Source organism: Daphnia pulex, chromosome 7 (assembly GCF_021134715.1).
Source record: "Daphnia pulex isolate KAP4 chromosome 7, ASM2113471v1".
NCBI classification, from domain to species: Eukaryota; Metazoa; Arthropoda; class Branchiopoda; order Diplostraca; family Daphniidae; genus Daphnia; species Daphnia pulex.
The window spans coordinates 9,085,144-9,101,028 of NC_060023.1; the positions used below are offsets into that span (position 1 = coordinate 9,085,144).

General features: G+C 42.5%; 6 protein-coding genes across 7 annotated transcripts; 3 read left to right on the forward strand and 3 right to left on the reverse strand.

The window, feature by feature from the left end:
• The first annotated feature begins 80 nt into the window (after positions 1–80).
• LOC124197993 lies at positions 81–1,500 on the forward strand. The gene is made up of 3 exons (XM_046593596.1): positions 81–122; positions 230–384; positions 534–1,500. Exons 1-3 carry the CDS (start codon positions 111–113, stop codon positions 1,042–1,044), a joined length of 678 nt encoding a protein of 225 aa, XP_046449552.1. The 5' UTR covers positions 81–110; the 3' UTR covers positions 1,045–1,500.
• A 782-nt stretch (positions 1,501–2,282) lies between these two features.
• On the forward strand, positions 2,283–4,039 carry LOC124198416 (gustatory receptor for sugar taste 64c-like). Its single transcript, XM_046594246.1, has 5 exons — positions 2,283–2,744; positions 2,808–3,165; positions 3,211–3,503; positions 3,579–3,665; positions 3,732–4,039. Exons 1-5 carry the CDS (start codon positions 2,316–2,318, stop codon positions 3,870–3,872), a joined length of 1,308 nt encoding a protein of 435 aa, XP_046450202.1. The 5' UTR covers positions 2,283–2,315; the 3' UTR covers positions 3,873–4,039.
• A 178-nt stretch (positions 4,040–4,217) lies between these two features.
• On the reverse strand, positions 4,218–5,996 carry LOC124198004. Its single transcript, XM_046593606.1, has 4 exons — positions 5,203–5,996; positions 4,980–5,137; positions 4,730–4,908; positions 4,218–4,658 (listed from the first exon to the last, which is right to left on the reverse strand). The coding sequence occupies exons 1-4, from the start codon at positions 5,290–5,292 to the stop codon at positions 4,528–4,530; spliced, it is 558 nt and encodes a 185-aa protein (XP_046449562.1). The 5' UTR covers positions 5,293–5,996; the 3' UTR covers positions 4,218–4,527.
• An 82-nt stretch (positions 5,997–6,078) lies between these two features.
• Positions 6,079–7,113, forward strand: LOC124198003. The gene is made up of 5 exons (XM_046593605.1): positions 6,079–6,220; positions 6,317–6,474; positions 6,549–6,703; positions 6,770–6,894; positions 6,970–7,113. The coding sequence occupies exons 1-5, from the start codon at positions 6,128–6,130 to the stop codon at positions 7,027–7,029; spliced, it is 591 nt and encodes a 196-aa protein (XP_046449561.1). The 5' UTR covers positions 6,079–6,127; the 3' UTR covers positions 7,030–7,113.
• A 364-nt stretch (positions 7,114–7,477) lies between these two features.
• LOC124198001 lies at positions 7,478–12,716 on the reverse strand. Its single transcript, XM_046593601.1, has 2 exons — positions 11,135–12,716; positions 7,478–8,033 (listed from the first exon to the last, which is right to left on the reverse strand). The coding sequence occupies exons 1-2, from the start codon at positions 12,553–12,555 to the stop codon at positions 7,976–7,978; spliced, it is 1,479 nt and encodes a 492-aa protein (XP_046449557.1). The 5' UTR covers positions 12,556–12,716; the 3' UTR covers positions 7,478–7,975.
• Positions 12,717–12,724: 8 nt separating this feature from the next.
• LOC124198002 (UDP-glucose 4-epimerase-like) lies at positions 12,725–15,727 on the reverse strand. Of its 2 annotated transcripts, none has more exons than XM_046593602.1 (8): positions 15,505–15,727; positions 15,139–15,389; positions 14,954–15,067; positions 14,479–14,655; positions 14,239–14,419; positions 14,091–14,179; positions 13,431–13,623; positions 12,725–13,164 (listed from the first exon to the last, which is right to left on the reverse strand). In XM_046593602.1, exons 2-8 carry the CDS (start codon positions 15,379–15,381, stop codon positions 13,046–13,048), a joined length of 1,116 nt encoding a protein of 371 aa, XP_046449558.1. In that variant the 5' UTR covers positions 15,382–15,389; positions 15,505–15,727; the 3' UTR covers positions 12,725–13,045. The 2 variants fall into 2 exon arrangements, with proteins under 2 accessions (XP_046449558.1, XP_046449560.1); XM_046593604.1 differs by lacking the exon at positions 13,431–13,623 and adding an exon at positions 13,797–13,989 and having other exon boundaries at positions 15,505–15,722.
• Between the last annotated feature and the right edge of the window lie 158 nt (positions 15,728–15,885).

Genomic DNA, 15,885 nt, shown 5'->3' on the forward strand with positions numbered 1-15,885 from the left:
CGATAAAACGATGCGCTCGACTGCAAGGACGCCATCGCATATGTATACACCTTATAAGAGGACGCACTTTCCTTGCAACTCATTCAACAACCAACTACCTAAGGCGCAAGATGCACCTTTACGTAAGTTTTTCTTTTGTTTTTATCCCTCTCACTTTTTACGGTGCAGTGGACACGTTCAGAATTTTGGAAATGTCTAATGAAATGTCGTGTAAATTCTCTGGGTAAAGATTTTAGTCGTCGCCTTTTTGATTGACGTCGCTCACGCGGGACCTTTGAGACGGGAATCTAGTGCGAGTAACCAAATTATTTTGAGCTACAAAACGGACACTCACTCCCGTCACGAAACCGGAATACCCGGACGCGCCGTGCAAGGATCGTACAGGTTAGTTCGTTCTCACCATTGCGGAATTGTGGTGACCGATAGAATTTTCTTTTCCCATTAAAAACCGTACAGTAGAAAATGACGCAATCATTCTGACCGTGAAAAAGATGAGAAATTGTTTACCTTAAACGTTTGATTGGTCTTCTTAGTTACATCGGTGGCGATGGTCGGTGGTATAAGGTGACCTACGAAGCGGACGAGAGAGGATACCGGGCAAAGAGTGAGCAATTACCTTGGCCACTTCAACCGGTAGTCAGCCCACTGCCGCCAGTCCATCATTCGGATATCACCGTGAAACCAGCCCCAACAGTCGTCCATATCAAGGATGAGGAACCTGCTGTGGTGGAAATGAGCGAAAAAGAGCCAATTAAAAAATTACCAGCAACTCAAATCACTTGGAACAATACAAAGTCAAACGTGACACTAAAAGATGACAATGTTTTAAAAGAGGAACAACCCACGCAACCACAACTAGTACCCGCGATAGTCGAGCCAACAGAAAAACTGGCGATTCACGTGCCACTCTTCACCAAAGTTTACAGCTTGAAATCAACAAAATCCCAGCAGTCTAAACACCGGAAAAATAAAGCTGGATCACAGTCCCCAATTACTCGCTACAAACTTTCCTTCCTTCCGGCTTACGGTTTAGTGATGCACTGACACACTGTAGCAACCCAACCCAATCACTTTTCCATTAACGCCATCAAATGTGCAAATAGCCGCAACAGTTATTTTGTTTGTCAATAATGATGCTCATCGGGATAAAAGTGCAATGTACACTTGTACAGGTTCAAATTCATGAAATAAAAAAAAATCGATAAACGAAAGGCGATGCAAACGCGAAAAGGTGTCGATGTGGGGGAAGGTCCCTCTTGAAAAGCATTCAACAATCTTGGTTGTGAAACATTGGTTGTTTGTCGGAAAATCATTCCAGTTTTGTTCCTCCAAGAAAATCAAAATGTTTACTTTTACAAACAGTGATAGAGTTGCAAATAACTGTTGAAACTACAACGATTAATTCTGAAGCACGAAATAGTTTTTCAAATCTTGCTTGGCAAAATAAAATGTTATGTCATGTCATGTTTTCTAGTGTCAACATGATTTTTTTCACCTAAACCTATGTTTTTCCTTTTTTTGGAGAAACAAAACTGTATTGATTTGCAATAGGGATATGTTGCCTACCTAGAAAATGTTGTGTTTACCATATTTTCGCATATGAACACGATTTTGATTTCCAGTTGGATGGTAAACATAAAAATACTTTAACATCGTACAATTCAGTTATATTAAATTTTATTTTACCTTCAGCTTTCGAATGTTATCTTTCCGTTTTGTTTGAAACAATCTTAAACTTCGTCTCATTTTTTTAAACTTGTAAACGAACGAAGCAGACGACACTTTTCTTCTACTAATCGATAGAAAAAAAACAATTAAAAATCGATCCCAATGAATGACCAATTCTTAATTCGCTCAAAAATTATAAGAGTGGTCTCTCACCCCCGCGCTCGACATCCGCCGAACGGATCGGGATTATTATACTATGAAATATAATTCGTCTACTACAGTCAAGTTAAAAGCAAAAATTTTGCACGAAACCCTAAATAATTACTTTTTAGACCGAAACCGACACCATAAAACCCTCTTGGAAGCCAAGAGGAAATAAGTGACATTTATTGATCAATTCCGTCATTATGGACTTGGTGAAATGCGTTTGTTTAACATTTCATTTCAGTTTTCTTTGTGCTGTCTCTCCAAGTGCAATTGAAAGTAAGTAATGCTACTCAAGTGGAACAAGCTCCGTTTCAAACCGGAGATCGATTTACGTTAGCGAAAAGGCTTTTTATCTGGCGGAAGTGGGTCAGAAGAGACATTTGTGAGTTGGCTATCGTCAACTCTGCCAAACTTTATTCATTTGAATCCCGAGCTGCACAATGGGTGGCAGTCAAAGGTCCACTGTTACCCTTCGTGCTTTGATCCCTTATTTGGTCATTTACAGGGCACTAGGTTTATTACCTATAAATTTCGCATCGGAAACCGCTAATCCATCTAAGCCGACTATTCCTTGGTTGTGTCGTTTCCGTCCCCGACTCTGCTGGCGCCAAATAGGTTGGACAAGACTCTACTCGGCCTCGGTCTTTTTACTAGTGACGGGATTTCTCTTTGAAAAATTACCTTCTTTGGAGTCGAAAGAGAAGGACGTTGTTGGTCGTCTCGAAGTTGCCAATCGCTCCTCCATTTGTCTGAATGTCTTCGTCACATCAGCCATTTGCTTCTGTTACGTGGGTAAAAGAATGTCGGCCCTCACCCAAAAAATGATCCAGTGCGAACAAGACTTGATCGCTCTTGGTTGCCACTTGCAAGTAAATTATTTTATTATTATTTCAAGTTTGAATTTGAAAGAAAACAACATTTTAAAATTTTAGAATCGGTTAGCAGTTTACTGTTGGATCGTTTTGGCCATTGGAAGCGTGGCAACAATCTTGAACGAATTAGTGATTGGCATAAAATACATCCGTCCTACAATGAACTCAGCAACCGAAGAAGAAGATCAATCAACACTGCTGGTCATCTTTCGTTCGATTATGACTCCCTTTACAGCTGGATTGATGCCGTTTGTCGACTTTTCAGTTATTCACCTGAGCTTAATCTTTTCAGCTTACCTGAAGCAATTGCGAAAGGAGATTGAACACTGGTCTTCCTTGGGACTCAAAGCTAAAGAACGACTCCGTTTGACTTACTGGGAGGTTCAATCCCTAATTAAAGTAAATTTAATCAACGACTGTACTTAAAATGACAAATTTAAAGTCTTTGTTTTAAATCAGGAAGCGGATGACATATTTTCACCGACGATCTTGATCGAAAGCCTCAGTTGCGTGGCTCACTTGACACTGCAAATTAACATTCTAGTCGGAACGAAGATCGAGTCCTCCGAGTCTGATGAATACGACAAACATCACGTGTTTATGGTCACTGCAATCACCACTGTTTACCTTTTTATCCGCTTCATTTCGTCCTCTCTTTTCGCCGAAATGATTCACCGAGAGAGATTCAAAAGCCAACGATGTCTTTACGAGCAGTCCGGAGAAGAATTTTGGTCCTATGATCTAGAACTACTTGTGGTGAGTTTTGAACGCTTTAATAATAATAATTTCTCGTTGTTATCTCGCTGAAAATTTGGTGTTGTGTTACTAAAGACGAAAAGATTTGTCCACCAACTGACTTTGCCGTTGGGTTTTACCGGTTGCGGCTTTTTCAAGCTGGGCAAGAGCTACCTGATCGCCGTGAGTTACGTCATGTCAAGCGATCCAAACCGCAGTGTACAACATTTCATTTTTCATTATTATTAGATGTGCGGTACTATTTTAACCTACGAGATCGTCCTGATGGATATGGCCAACTCAAAAAATCCGGCAACTTTTGAGAGTTGCTTAAATAACAGTTTTACTCTTGCGCAACACGGGACCGGAATTGCTGAAAATTCAAATTAAAAATTATTTCAATGGTTATTGGCTTTAGTTAGCTGGAGTTTAAGTGCCATTTCTTACTGTTCACATCGTTAGTTATGGAAGGAAAAATTTTGATCATAACTAACAGTGTACAGTTAGACAGGCTCAGTTACTGTCGCTAATACAAATATACTAATAGTAAAAAGGAAGATAGCCGTTATGGCCAATACTGGTAGTGTAGAATGAAGGGCGATATCCACTGAAGCTGGACGAATAAACTTGTGGGCGGAACAAGTTATTGATGCTGTTTCCGGAAGTTGATGGCGGAGGATTGTTTCAAAAAGTTCCAACTTAATAATTGCTGTTACCGTAGAAGGAAGCTATGAATTCCATTCCATCCAAATATATTATCAAACATTTCCAAAACAATAAAATCAATTTCACTTAGGAACAATATAAATACTGATAAGACGTGACTCAGGTAGTCTGTCACGTCACACGATCGCCTATCATTAGTATCATACATTAACAAACAGTCACTTACTCACTGACATGTCGTTAAGAGTACAATAGATAGGACAGGGGAAAAACACACATCTGACCTACGCATGTATCAACATGCACTGGGGGATGGTCGAACATTCCAAAGATCACGAGAATTCAGAACGGAAAATATGAGACGCTGGGAGAAATGAATTCACACCAAATTGCTGTGCACTTTAGGCCCGGTCATGGCTACCCCGATACATACTAGAAGAACGGCGTTGACCACTGCGGCTGCGATGCTGTAAGACATTAAAGTGTACTCCAAGATAGCCCAAATCCTACCTGAAAAAAGAATTAGACAATAAGTCAGCATCCGAACCCACTCAAATCTGTTTGAATTTTCGTTAACTTACAGTCTTCCTCCGCCTGCTGTTGCGTAAATACGGGAGGATAAAGTACTTCTGGGTGGCAGATTGTGTTGTTCACATCATCCTTGTTGTTTGTGATGTAGACGGCGATATGTCCAGCTATTCCCGCTGCCGCTATGGCTCCAGCGCATCCAATACCGCAAAGCACGAGCAATGATATCATCCTAAAAATAGATATACGGAATTAACTATTAAGTGCGCTAATTGTAAATAAAGACGGAAAATAAGATAGTACTGTTTCCGCCTACGCGTGTAGCTTGCACACATTCCTACTAGTCCAGCTATGCCGTAAGACAGGCTAGACCATAGTCCAGCATAAACATAATCCAGATTTCCAACAGAATTTTCAGTTATTCCAGCACAAAGATTTGTGTAGCGAATGGTGATGGCCGTCTGGAAATACAACGTACACCCATTATAAATTTTATTTGCAACTAATAAATCTGTCAATAACTTACCACCAAGCCAGTGCAGACTACCCAAAGGACGACATTTGTGACCGAGAGACCTCGGAAAATATTAGGATTCAGACGAGTGTATGAAACCATGGTTTGAACCGAGTCTGTGCCGAGTACAGTGTATACTGAATTTCTGACTTTACCTTGGACGACTTTTTCCTATCTAGAGCTAGAGCACACATTAGCCTACCTACTTATCAATATCGCTTACGTAGCAGGCAGCGGCCTTATCAGCAAAAATTAACCAACCATTGGTTATTGAGTTCGCGTTGGGTTGGCAATACCGGATCCAGAGAGAGACGACTCATCGATGACTACTCAAACATTAATCACCAAGTAAAAACATTGATGTTTTTTACTTAGCACCTACGTGAATTGTCTAGAATGTTACCATTGGCGTAGTGGCATTGCGCATTAGCTTACCACTTATCTGTAATGACCTATACAAATATTTCCCAAGTGCAAGTGTACTTGAATACCGCGCATAAAAAGCTTTTGTTAACAATACGGGCTTTTATATTTATCTACTAAAAGGTGTGATCGAAAGCAGGAAAAACCGCAAAAGGTCATTAGGTCGGGTAGTCAACATTCTTGGATAAGGACAATTTGATAAATTTTTAAAAATAGAGTTTAAAAATTTCAAAAGTACCTTAAGTTATTACTGAATTTAAAACATTAATTACTCCAACCTGTAGATCGATATAGTTTTTCCGTTAGCATTTCAAAATGCGTAGGGGTAAAGAAAACATTGTCCAAACATGAATTTGGCTACAAAATCCATCATTTTTTAATGATAAGGTGTTTAGACGTCAGCTGACTAGATAACGATCATGTTGAGGCTGGCTAAAATTCGAGATAGACTGCCGTTCGTTTAGTATATACGAGTACACGATCACGAAGTGTATAGCTAACTGGAGTGCGAACAATGGCGATTTCATATCCTCGTTTAAGCCCCAGAGGACTTAGAGGTCTTTCCATATTCAATATCATTCTTTGGGTATTCTCAAGCGTCCTGACGGTAATTTTTACTTTTACAATTTCTTTTTACCGATTGTCTAGTGGGAAAAATTACATCAAATGCATTAACTGCAATTTACCAATTTCTTTTTTAAAGATTGCGATAGTGATTCGTTACTCCAATTTCGGTCAAGGGCCCGACTACAACAACATTGGTGGACTGGACTACATTTTCGCTGGAATTTGGGCAGGTTGGTGTTATGGTGTTGCTGGAATCGTCGGCATATTCGGAAGTTACGAGCGGAAGCGAGTTCAGTAAGCCCTTTAATTAGTTTAGCAAAACTCAGATTTTAAATTAACAAACAAATTCTACCACTTTTATAAAAAAGATTGCTGACGGTTGTGACTTTCAACGTTTTGTCTTTGGTCGGAGCAAGCATCTCCGGATGCATTGCCGGAATTATCGGATTTTACATTATTCGTAAATTTAACGAAATATGTTACCCGTCCCTTCTACTTGCTTATGACAATTCTGATGAAGACTGTAAGTAAAACATTCGACAAGAAATAATCAGAAATAATTTCTAACCATTTCATAACAAATGCCTAGGTACGGTCTGGATGAGTCTCGAGTTCGCATTATTAGCATTTAGCGGAATTGCTTTCTTCGTCAATCTATCGTGTTTAATAGTTACCCTTGTGGCAATCTGTGGTCCGAAAAAGAGCACCGGATTGGTGAGTCATCCTTTCATCCTCCAATGAATGCAATTCCTTTTTAATCACTATCGATTCAACATTGCTTTTGAATAGGTTCGAATGGAGGTTGGAAATCCCGCCTACGATTTTAAGCAAAGAAGGCCGAGTGCGTAGCAAATCTGATATTGTCGCAATTGTACAAAGTGTTCTGTGAAGATTTTAAAACCTGTTACTAAATAATAAAATAATTTCAATTAATTCTCATGATGTTGTCAGTGAGACTGACATTTTTTACCATTATACAACCTTGAGTCCGGATAAGAAAATGTTTTATCAACTTCCTGAATGTGGAAACTTGTCAAAATGCCAGAAAATTTAAGTGTCAATTACCTTAGTCATTTGAAACTTCTCTTTAAAACATGACCTACTTTCTTCAACTCATCGACGTACCTTGTAAACTCAAATTAGAAATCAGTAAATAGTCATCCACTTAAAAATTTCGCAATCCTCAAACGCATGAAAGGGCGTTGGGTACGGTCTATCGCTCTTTCGTTATTTAGATCCATTATTAGTCCATCTATCTTACAGTTTGCTTTTAAAAACGCAATGATACATATTTTTTTCGATTGACTCGAAGGCATCGGTTTTATTTGGTAAATTACCCGAGGGATCGTTCTACGATCCTGAAGGGTAATTGAAATTGTATAAGAAATAAATGTAGACGACGACCCTAAGGGTGTAGACCTACATTTATTCAGCTTTTTAAAGAACAAAAAGAGGGGGGTGTGCTGCCCTTTCCTCTTACCTGCACACGCCCTTTGCCATTCAGACTTATAGCTACAGATCCGTGTACAGGGTTTTAACCAAACACAATTACATGTTATCAAACATAATCAGAGAGAATTTCACACATAACTTCCAAATAACAGTTTGAGGGGGATACGAGAAAAAACCTGAGGACTTCAGGGTAAAAAAACTCTATCCCAAGGTAACATATCATGAAACACAGAAACATGAACATAATGGTTGCAGCAAAAAATAGTGCGCTTCTTCTTCTGGACAGCTCTGCCAACTGCCGTAACTTGAACACGTAATGGGGCCTTCTTACTTTCTCGCCAGTCTAGTTATTCTTGCTTCTAGAATAACCTCCAGCTTTCCGGCCACGAAAGGTTTGATTTCTACGCGTTTTTTCCAAAATTGAATGAATCATAATTAAATAAATGATGACACAGGGTGGGTATGGGTGGGAGACAGACCCTTAGGGTCGTCGTCTACATTTATTTCTTATACAATTTCAATTACCCTTCAGGATCGTAGAACGATCCCTCGGGTAATTTACCAATTGTACTGCGAAATGCATTTCGCCTAGACCCTAAGGGTGATTTTAAAGCCCAATGATGAATTTTTAATTTTGAACAAACATCGTTTGTGTCGACGCTCGATTGTAAAATCGATTGAACGTCGTTTCTTTTGACCAACTTCCGGCTCGCAAGATTGCCTCCACCGGTACGCCGTCACTGACCGCTTTCGAAGCGGCCGCTCCTCTTGTGGAATGCGCCCCAAAACACCGAGTGTTTATGCCGGCCTTTTGCAAGAACGATTTAATCCAGCGACTCACTGTACTGGCTGAGACCGGCCTATGGGGCGCGATGAGTGCAACAAATAGTTTTCCTTCGTCTGTCTCGCGTCTAAACTGATTCGTACGTTCCACAAATTCTTTAAGCGCCAAGACTGGACATAAAATCGGATCCGGATCATTTAATATTGAAAAGGACTGCAGCGGACCGTTCCGCTGTGCTTTCCGTAACCTATCTAATGAGAATACTACCCCTCTTTCTGAGAAGACGACGGATCGGTAACCAATTGCCGCTATCTCCGACGCTCGCATTAAGGTAGCTAACGCTATCATGGTGACCAATTTACTAGCTAAGACGCTCAGGGTAAGGTGTCGGTTTTCGCCCAACGAATTAATAAATTCTACAACTTGACTCGGGTCCCACATGTCGTTGTACTTGGGCTTGGGGGGATTCTTGTGATAGCAGCCTTTCATTAATCGGACGACAAGCGGATGCGCGCCTATCTGAACGCCTTCGATGGACCCCAGGGTCCTGGACAACATAGACCGGTGAATGTTGATTGCGCTATACGACTTGCCCGAGGCCAGCAAGTCGGTGAGGAACTGCAAAACCTCGGTTAAATCCGCCGACAAGGGATCCGTATCCCTTCGCACACACCAATGTGTCCAGTTCCGCCATGCGGAATCGTAAGTTGCGAGGGTGGTCGGTCGATTTCCGGCCACAAGAAGGTCGACCACGTTCGACGAAAAGCCTCTGTCACGCAACTGTCGCCGGACAGTCTCCAAACGGCCAAGTGAAGTGCGCTGGATGCTAATAACGGGTGCGGCTCGTTCAGTGCCGATGTCAGGAGGTCCGGCTCCTGCTGAAGAAGAAATACTACGTCGCACGCTAGCTCGAGTAGCACCGGGAACCAGGCCTGACCTGTCCATACGGGGCAAACGAAAACTACGTCAGCTTTCTCTCTTCTAATTTTTTCCAAACATTGAAAAATTAGCGCAAAAGGGGGAAAAAGATACCCCGAAAGGCCCTTCCAGTTAACTGAAAAGGCATTTGTGTTCAACGCTTGCGGTTGCGGCCGCCACGAAAAGAAAGAGGGGAGCTGCGCGTTCCAATGGGACGCAAAAAGGTCAACTTTTGATGGCCAGATCTTTTGAACGCGAGAAAAAACGGATGGATTTAATTTCCAATCGCTTGCATCCGGTCCGGCGCGAGACTCTTCGTCAGCAATTACATTCAGCTTGCCGCTCAAATGAACCGCTTCGATTGCAATATTCCGGCTCTCACACCAAGCTGTCAGAGTGGTTGATAATTGCGTCAACGCTTTGGACCTGGTACCCCCGCCGTGATTAATATAAGCCACTGCCGTGACGTTGTCTAAATAAATTTTTATCGCTATACTTTCCGATACCGCCGCGAATGATTGAATCGCGTATAACGCGCCTAACATCTCTAGTTCATTAATGTGCCTCTTGGTATCTTCCAAAGTCCATGAGCCCCTCGTCCTCACATTATTACAATACGCTCCCCAGCCTGTTAGAGAAGCGTCGGAGAAAATCTCCAGATCTGGCACGCTAGGAAAGAACAACTTTTCCCTTTTTAAGCCTAGATTGTTGGACCACCATTCTAAGTCGTCCCTGGTTTCCGCCGATAGCACGCATTCCGACTTCAAATTAAATCCCACTTTTCTAGCTTGCTTAATATAGAATGCCTGCATCCTCCTGAAATGAGACTGCGCAAAAGGTATCGTAGGTATGGCCCAAGTAAAGTTGCCCATTATCGACGCAATCTCTCGCAATGAAATTCTGCTCCTGGCAAGGGCCGCATCGCATTTGGCCTTAACGGTTGCAGCCTTGTCCGACGGCAGCGAAAAGGAAAGTTTTACCGAATTAATAACCAAGCCCAGATACTCTATTACTTGCGACGGTTCTACAATTGACTTCTCCCAATTGATCAAGAAACCCAGATTTTGTAATAATTCAACCACTTTATTTACATCGGCTTTGGTGCTATCTTTTGATGTATTAACTATTAATATATCATCCAGATACACGATGAGACGCATGCCCTGCCTTCTCAGAAAAGCCGCCACTACTTTTAGAATTTTCGTAAAATACCGCGGGGCCGGAGCTAAACCAAAAGCCAGACAAGTAAATTGAAAAATACGCCCCTTCCAGGTGAAACGCAAATATTTCTGGTGGGAGGGGTGCACAGGGACCGTAAGATAAGCATCTTTTAAATCCAACTTTGCTAGCCAGTCCCCTTCTCTCAAAATGAAGCGTGCGGAATCAAGATTTTCCATCTTAAAGTGTTCATACCGGATGAATACATTAAGTGGTTTAAGATTTACAATCGGGCGAAAACCGCCCGATTTTTTTGGAATAACAAATAGAGAACAGACAAACCCATCCTCCCCGCTATTCGAAATTTCTACAATGGCTTTCTTCTCAAGTAAATCTTTTACTTCCTGGTCGCAAACGCTTGCCATCTCTTTCGACATTGTTATCGGACGCGGAAGTTTAGTTTGATTCGGGGTTTCTACAAAATCTAGCTTAACCCCGTTTGACACGCTGTCTAGGACCCAACGATCGTCCGTAACAGTCTCCCACATTTTAGCAAAATGTAAAATACGCCCGCCCACATTTTCACACACAACAGTATTGCGTAAAATTTGAATGGGATCAGAAGGAGGGACGAAAACATACCTTTCACCTCCTCGAGTCCAAGCAGTTGCACCCGGCGGTCGTCCTCTTCCGACCCCACCACTCTGCCTCCCTTCAACGGGAAATTGGGCCGCTGCTTCTCTCCTTGGGCGCAACACCCGTTGAGATGGGCCTGGGTTCACTGCTACCTTTCTTCCACCTGCCTTAGCCCTCGCTCGAGCCGCCGATGAGCTTGCCAGTGTGGCGTCTTGAGACGCCTCCTTGAGCATCGTCTCTAAGAATTTGTCCGTGAAAAGGAGCTCAGTTGCCTCCTTTCCCGGTGCGAAAGCGTCAGGGTTTGACAATATGAAGTCATATGTCGGTTCCACCAATGTCACAACCGCTCGCCTTCTTCTTTGGGTGATGTGGTAGTACGCTCTACCCCACTGTTGTAAAACGGCCCGCACCGTATTCTTGGCTTGCGTCACCGTTTCTCCCTCTCCAAGAGCACACACTTTAGCGTATAAATCAAACAGAGGTGGGGCAACGTCCATTATTTTAAGCTGAGTCTGTATAAGCGCTTCCTCCGAAGCATTAACCCCTTTCAATCGATCTTTGTCTTTAGCATGCCTCAACATAAAGCCGTCGAGCTTAGGCGGTTTAATCGAGAAAGTCGGGTCCTCAAACTCGAGCTCAAATTTCTTTGAGATTGCTTTTGAATCGTCGGTTGACAGGCCAGTCGTTAGCCAAACCCTAATCTCGTCTGAAATCGCTGTTGGGATGAACGCCGTCACTTCCCCTGATTCACTGGCTGCTTTGGATGAGCCTGCCGTGGCTGCCGCGGCTGCCGCGCGCGTTGGTTTTAGAGCCTTCCCTTTCGACTTAGATCCGGCGGCAGGGGCTTGGGGAGTACGCTCCTTTGGTAGCCATGGACGGTCCACTAGCTTTGGACCCCCCTCGTCTAACTCTTCTTCCTCTTCGTCCTCTACTTCAAGATACTCGCCATCTTCTTCGTCTTCCTCCTGTCTGCTCTCCCGCTTCTCTCTTTCTTCCAAGTCTCTTAGCTTGCTAAAACGAACGTAGGCTTCTTCTTCGATCCTATCATCTAACGGAAACTCGGCGCCATTCCCCCGTTCCTTCGCACGCCCCCTTGGTCGATCCCCCACATCATTTTGATAAAACCGGTCTCCGTGAAAAAACTGATCACGCGGAGGAACGTCAAAAGCCGGTGGTGGAATCACGGGTGGAATATTAAACAATGGCGGTTGAGCGTCAAAGGAGGGAGCCCACTCTCGATAGTTTCGAAGAGGAGACCTTTCTCTATCTGGATAATCAAAGTGAACAAAACGGTCGCGTGGCTGACCATTCCAATCACGAGAACGATTTGCCCAATCTCTAGCTTCTTGTTCAGTACGAAAACCTACGGCCCGTGGGTCCATTCTCTGGTGCCTATGCCAACCATAAAAATCACTAGGGCCTGCCATTCTGAAATTCTGACTGCACTGTACGCGAGCTGAAATAAGTCTGAATGGCAAAGGGCGTGTGCAGGTAAGAGGAAAGGGCAGCACACCCCCCTCTTTTTGTTCTTTAAAAAGCTGAATAAATGTAGGTCTACACCCTTAGGGTCTAGGCGAAATGCATTTCGCAGTACAATTTGTTATAGATTGAAGGCTTTTAACAAATACTTAAACAATAAAAAGTTTTCATTAAAAAAATGTGGAAAATGAAGACAGCCTTGAATTGATAAATAATATACAAGCTGTCTTGAAAAAGAGGGTGCAACCGAATAGTCCTCTATTAAGATGGACGATCTACAAACAGGAAAAGAGGGACCTATAACAAACGCCACCATTGTGCTTAATTTAACCCATTCAAATACAGATCCCGGGAAACTATTCAACCATGGAATTGTACCGTTTTACAAGGAAGATTTGAAAGTTGTAACATTAGTACTATTGTATCGAATACTTCTGCTTAGTGATTGCCATTTGTGACGGAGGTTCCGTTAGTAACGGCAGCCGAATCTTTAGCTGCACCGCACTCACTGCGATAACCGAGAGGGTTCATCGTTTGCCAACGCCAGAAATCTTCACCTGTAACACAAAAAGCATTAGTTGATTGGCTCCAGAATTTGTTTTAGAAGGCCACCAACGAGTCAAATGCGGATTACGTCAAAATCTAACAACATGAAATAAGAATTTCACAAATAGAGAACTTGATTTTTAAGAACATCCGCAATTGGCCCGTTAATAGTGGCAGCGTCTGACTATTTGCTACGTCACAAAAGGGTAGTGAATACTGGGAAGGATAAAACTAACAAAATTGCCAAGGTCGTGTCGATTTTTATAGTCACACTTACACATATGTTCGAGAGTGAAACGAGGAGTCCATCCGAGCTCTGTTTTGGCGCGCTCTCCGTTCGAGTACATGGCGCTGATGTCTCCTTCTCGTCTGGGTTTGAGTTCATAGGCCACAGTCATTCCCGTCACCTTACCGAAAGTCTGCACGAGCTGGATGACTGACACTCCCACGCCAGAGCCCAAATTGAACGTCTGCAGTATTAAAGTAAGCAGGAGAGTTGGGGGTAGAAAGTTTTGACTAAAATAACGGGTTGGTGTCTAGGCGGGGGAGGAGTTTCTCTAATCATGTTTCGTGCATGTAGTAACGGACAGACGCTGCCTTTGTTGCCTTTTGATTAATTGGTGGGAGCAAAACCGTGACTTACACATGCGTACGGCGTCGTACTTGGCATGCCAGTTGAGCTCACTGACAGCCAACTGGGCATCACAGACTAGAGTATCGACGTCACCGACACGTCGACCAGCCCAAACGAATGGCACTTTAGTGTTGGTCGTTTTCTCAAACAAATCGATCAGCTCCAACACTGACAAACCCTTACCCAGGCCCAGATTGTAGACCTGTATCAAGTCTGTCACGTTACTAGGACTGTCCATCACACACACGTTCAGGGGAAGTTCCGCCCGCCAATTTAAGCTATTTGAAATGTCTAAAATTATACCCGATAGCGAAGTTTGTCCTTTTCAACCTTGGCTAATGCTGCAACGTGGCCAGAGGCCAAATCCATTACGTGAATGTAGTCTCGAACGCCTGTTACATTTAAGGTTGATCAATAGCTGAATACTGTTACAAAATTGTAATTGTCATACCAGTTCCGTCAGGAGTGTTGTAGTCGTCACCAAAAATAGTCAAAGAAGGTTTATTTCCAAGAGCTACTTGAGCGATATAAGGCATCAAATTGGAATAGGGCTTGGTGGGATCCTCGCCGATACGGCCAGAGGGATGAGCACCAACAGGATTGAAATATCGGAGAGAGCAAATATTCCAGCGCTGCATACAAAAATTTAATTGTAACGATTTGAACATGTAACGTGATAATAATTTCATACCTCATCTGAACGACTGAGATCCATCAACATCTCTTCGATTAGGTACTTGGTTCGGCCGTAGACGTTTGTCACATTTCCAATAGGGCTATCTTCTGTGATGGGAAGGCGCTCAGGGTTACCGTAGACGCAACAAGAGCTGGAAAACACTAGCTGATAGCATTCGTGGGCTTTCATAACCTAAACCAATCCAGGTGAAAATAATTGAAAGTGAAATAAAAAGTCGGTTAGTATATTGTCGGATACGTGTGGGAGGAAAATGAAAAAAAGAAGCCATGTCATGGTATATCAACAGATGTGAACGCACTTGGTGTTCAAATAAATTTGCGTTTCTAGTGACGTTCATAGCGAACGTTTGAAACCATCTGTTACCTCAACTATAGTCGTCCCACGTAATAGTATTTTAAACCAGTTTGAAGCTCAGACAACTTTGTTTCAAAGTCAAATTGTGTTGTTGTGAAGGGAAAAGGCCATTTACCTCTAACAAGTTGATTGTTCCAACTACATTGTTTTTGTAGTACAGGAGTGGAACTTCCATCGATTCCCCAACAGCTTTCATGGCAGCAAAATGAATGACACAATCAATTTTATGCTAAATAAATTAGAAAAACTGGTCACAACTGTAACAAACAAAAGTTTAAAAGAAGTAAAAATAAATATTACTTGGCTGAAAATTTTGTTTAGTCTCTCATAATCTAAGAGATCGCACTGATAGAAGGTAACTTTCTTCCCAGTTATTTCTTCGACTCGTTCCAGGCTAGGAGCTGTGCCTTTTTCTCCATTAACAGAGTTGGCAAAGTTATCGCAGGCAATAACCTTGTAACCAGCTTCCAACAGCTCAACCACACAGTGGCTGCCGATGTATCCAGCTCCTCCAGTTACAAAAATTGTCTGAAATTTGGCCATTTTGGAAGCTATAAAAAAAGTACGAAGTTAAAATCCATCTTTCACACGTGACATTAAAGTTCAATAAACTCTATCGCCAAAGGCGAGAAAGAGCAACACTGAATAAAAACTGCATGAACTTACTGAATGAGCAAATGAAATTGGTAGGCTTGGTAACAGAACGTGGAGATGTTGAGAGTCGATGGGAGCAAACTTGGTTAGGACTGATAACCGAGAACCTATGCGGATACTGAAACGCACACAGGTATTACTAACCTGTTCGGTATGGGGCTTTTACATGTGACGTGTCAAACTCAAAGGCAATGTGTGGATTTGCGTCAGTTCGGCTAGCAGACTACGCAACGATGAGGTAAACGCCCCCTGTGCTCTCCCTTCAGGCTAAATTCTCCTTCACCAATCAAAGTACCGGGAATTTTTAAAAAAAGGCAATTATCTGAATGGGAAACGGAAATTAAAACGATAGACCATAGTCACGAGGACCAAATAATGAAAAGGAGTCTCCGA

Excerpts from the sequence above, each read along its gene's own strand:
- LOC124198416 (XM_046594246.1), top strand. The coding sequence starts at position 2,316 with ATGGGTGGCAGTCAAAGGTCCACTGTTACCCTTCGTGCTTTGATCCCT. Across the intron at positions 2,745-2,807 it reads CTCTTGGTTGCCACTTGCAA|AATCGGTTAGCAGTTTACTG; the intron begins GTAAATTATTTT and ends TTAAAATTTTAG. Across the intron at positions 3,504-3,578 it reads ATGATCTAGAACTACTTGTG|ACGAAAAGATTTGTCCACCA; the intron begins GTGAGTTTTGAA and ends GTGTTACTAAAG.
- LOC124197993 (XM_046593596.1), top strand. Across the intron at positions 385-533 it reads GCCGTGCAAGGATCGTACAG|TTACATCGGTGGCGATGGTC; the intron begins GTTAGTTCGTTC and ends TGGTCTTCTTAG.
- LOC124198001 (XM_046593601.1), bottom strand. The coding sequence starts at position 12,555 with ATGGCAGGCCCTAGTGATTTTTATGGTTGGCATAGGCACCAGAGAATG. Across the intron at positions 8,034-11,134 it reads TGGACTCGAGGAGGTGAAAG|AAATCAAACCTTTCGTGGCC; the intron begins GTATGTTTTCGT and ends AAAAACGCGTAG.
- LOC124198002 (XM_046593602.1), bottom strand. The coding sequence starts at position 15,381 with ATGGCCAAATTTCAGACAATTTTTGTAACTGGAGGAGCTGGATACATC. Across the intron at positions 14,420-14,478 it reads ATCTCAGTCGTTCAGATGAG|CGCTGGAATATTTGCTCTCT; the intron begins GTATGAAATTAT and ends TTTTGTATGCAG. Across the intron at positions 14,180-14,238 it reads CAACACTCCTGACGGAACTG|GCGTTCGAGACTACATTCAC; the intron begins GTATGACAATTA and ends TAAATGTAACAG.
- LOC124198003 (XM_046593605.1), top strand. The coding sequence starts at position 6,128 with ATGGCGATTTCATATCCTCGTTTAAGCCCCAGAGGACTTAGAGGTCTT. Across the intron at positions 6,221-6,316 it reads TATTCTCAAGCGTCCTGACG|ATTGCGATAGTGATTCGTTA; the intron begins GTAATTTTTACT and ends TCTTTTTTAAAG. Across the intron at positions 6,895-6,969 it reads CGAAAAAGAGCACCGGATTG|GTTCGAATGGAGGTTGGAAA; the intron begins GTGAGTCATCCT and ends GCTTTTGAATAG.
- LOC124198004 (XM_046593606.1), bottom strand. The coding sequence starts at position 5,292 with ATGGTTTCATACACTCGTCTGAATCCTAATATTTTCCGAGGTCTCTCG. Across the intron at positions 5,138-5,202 it reads TAGTCTGCACTGGCTTGGTG|ACGGCCATCACCATTCGCTA; the intron begins GTAAGTTATTGA and ends TTGTATTTCCAG. Across the intron at positions 4,659-4,729 it reads ACAGCAGGCGGAGGAAGACT|GTAGGATTTGGGCTATCTTG; the intron begins GTAAGTTAACGA and ends TTCTTTTTTCAG.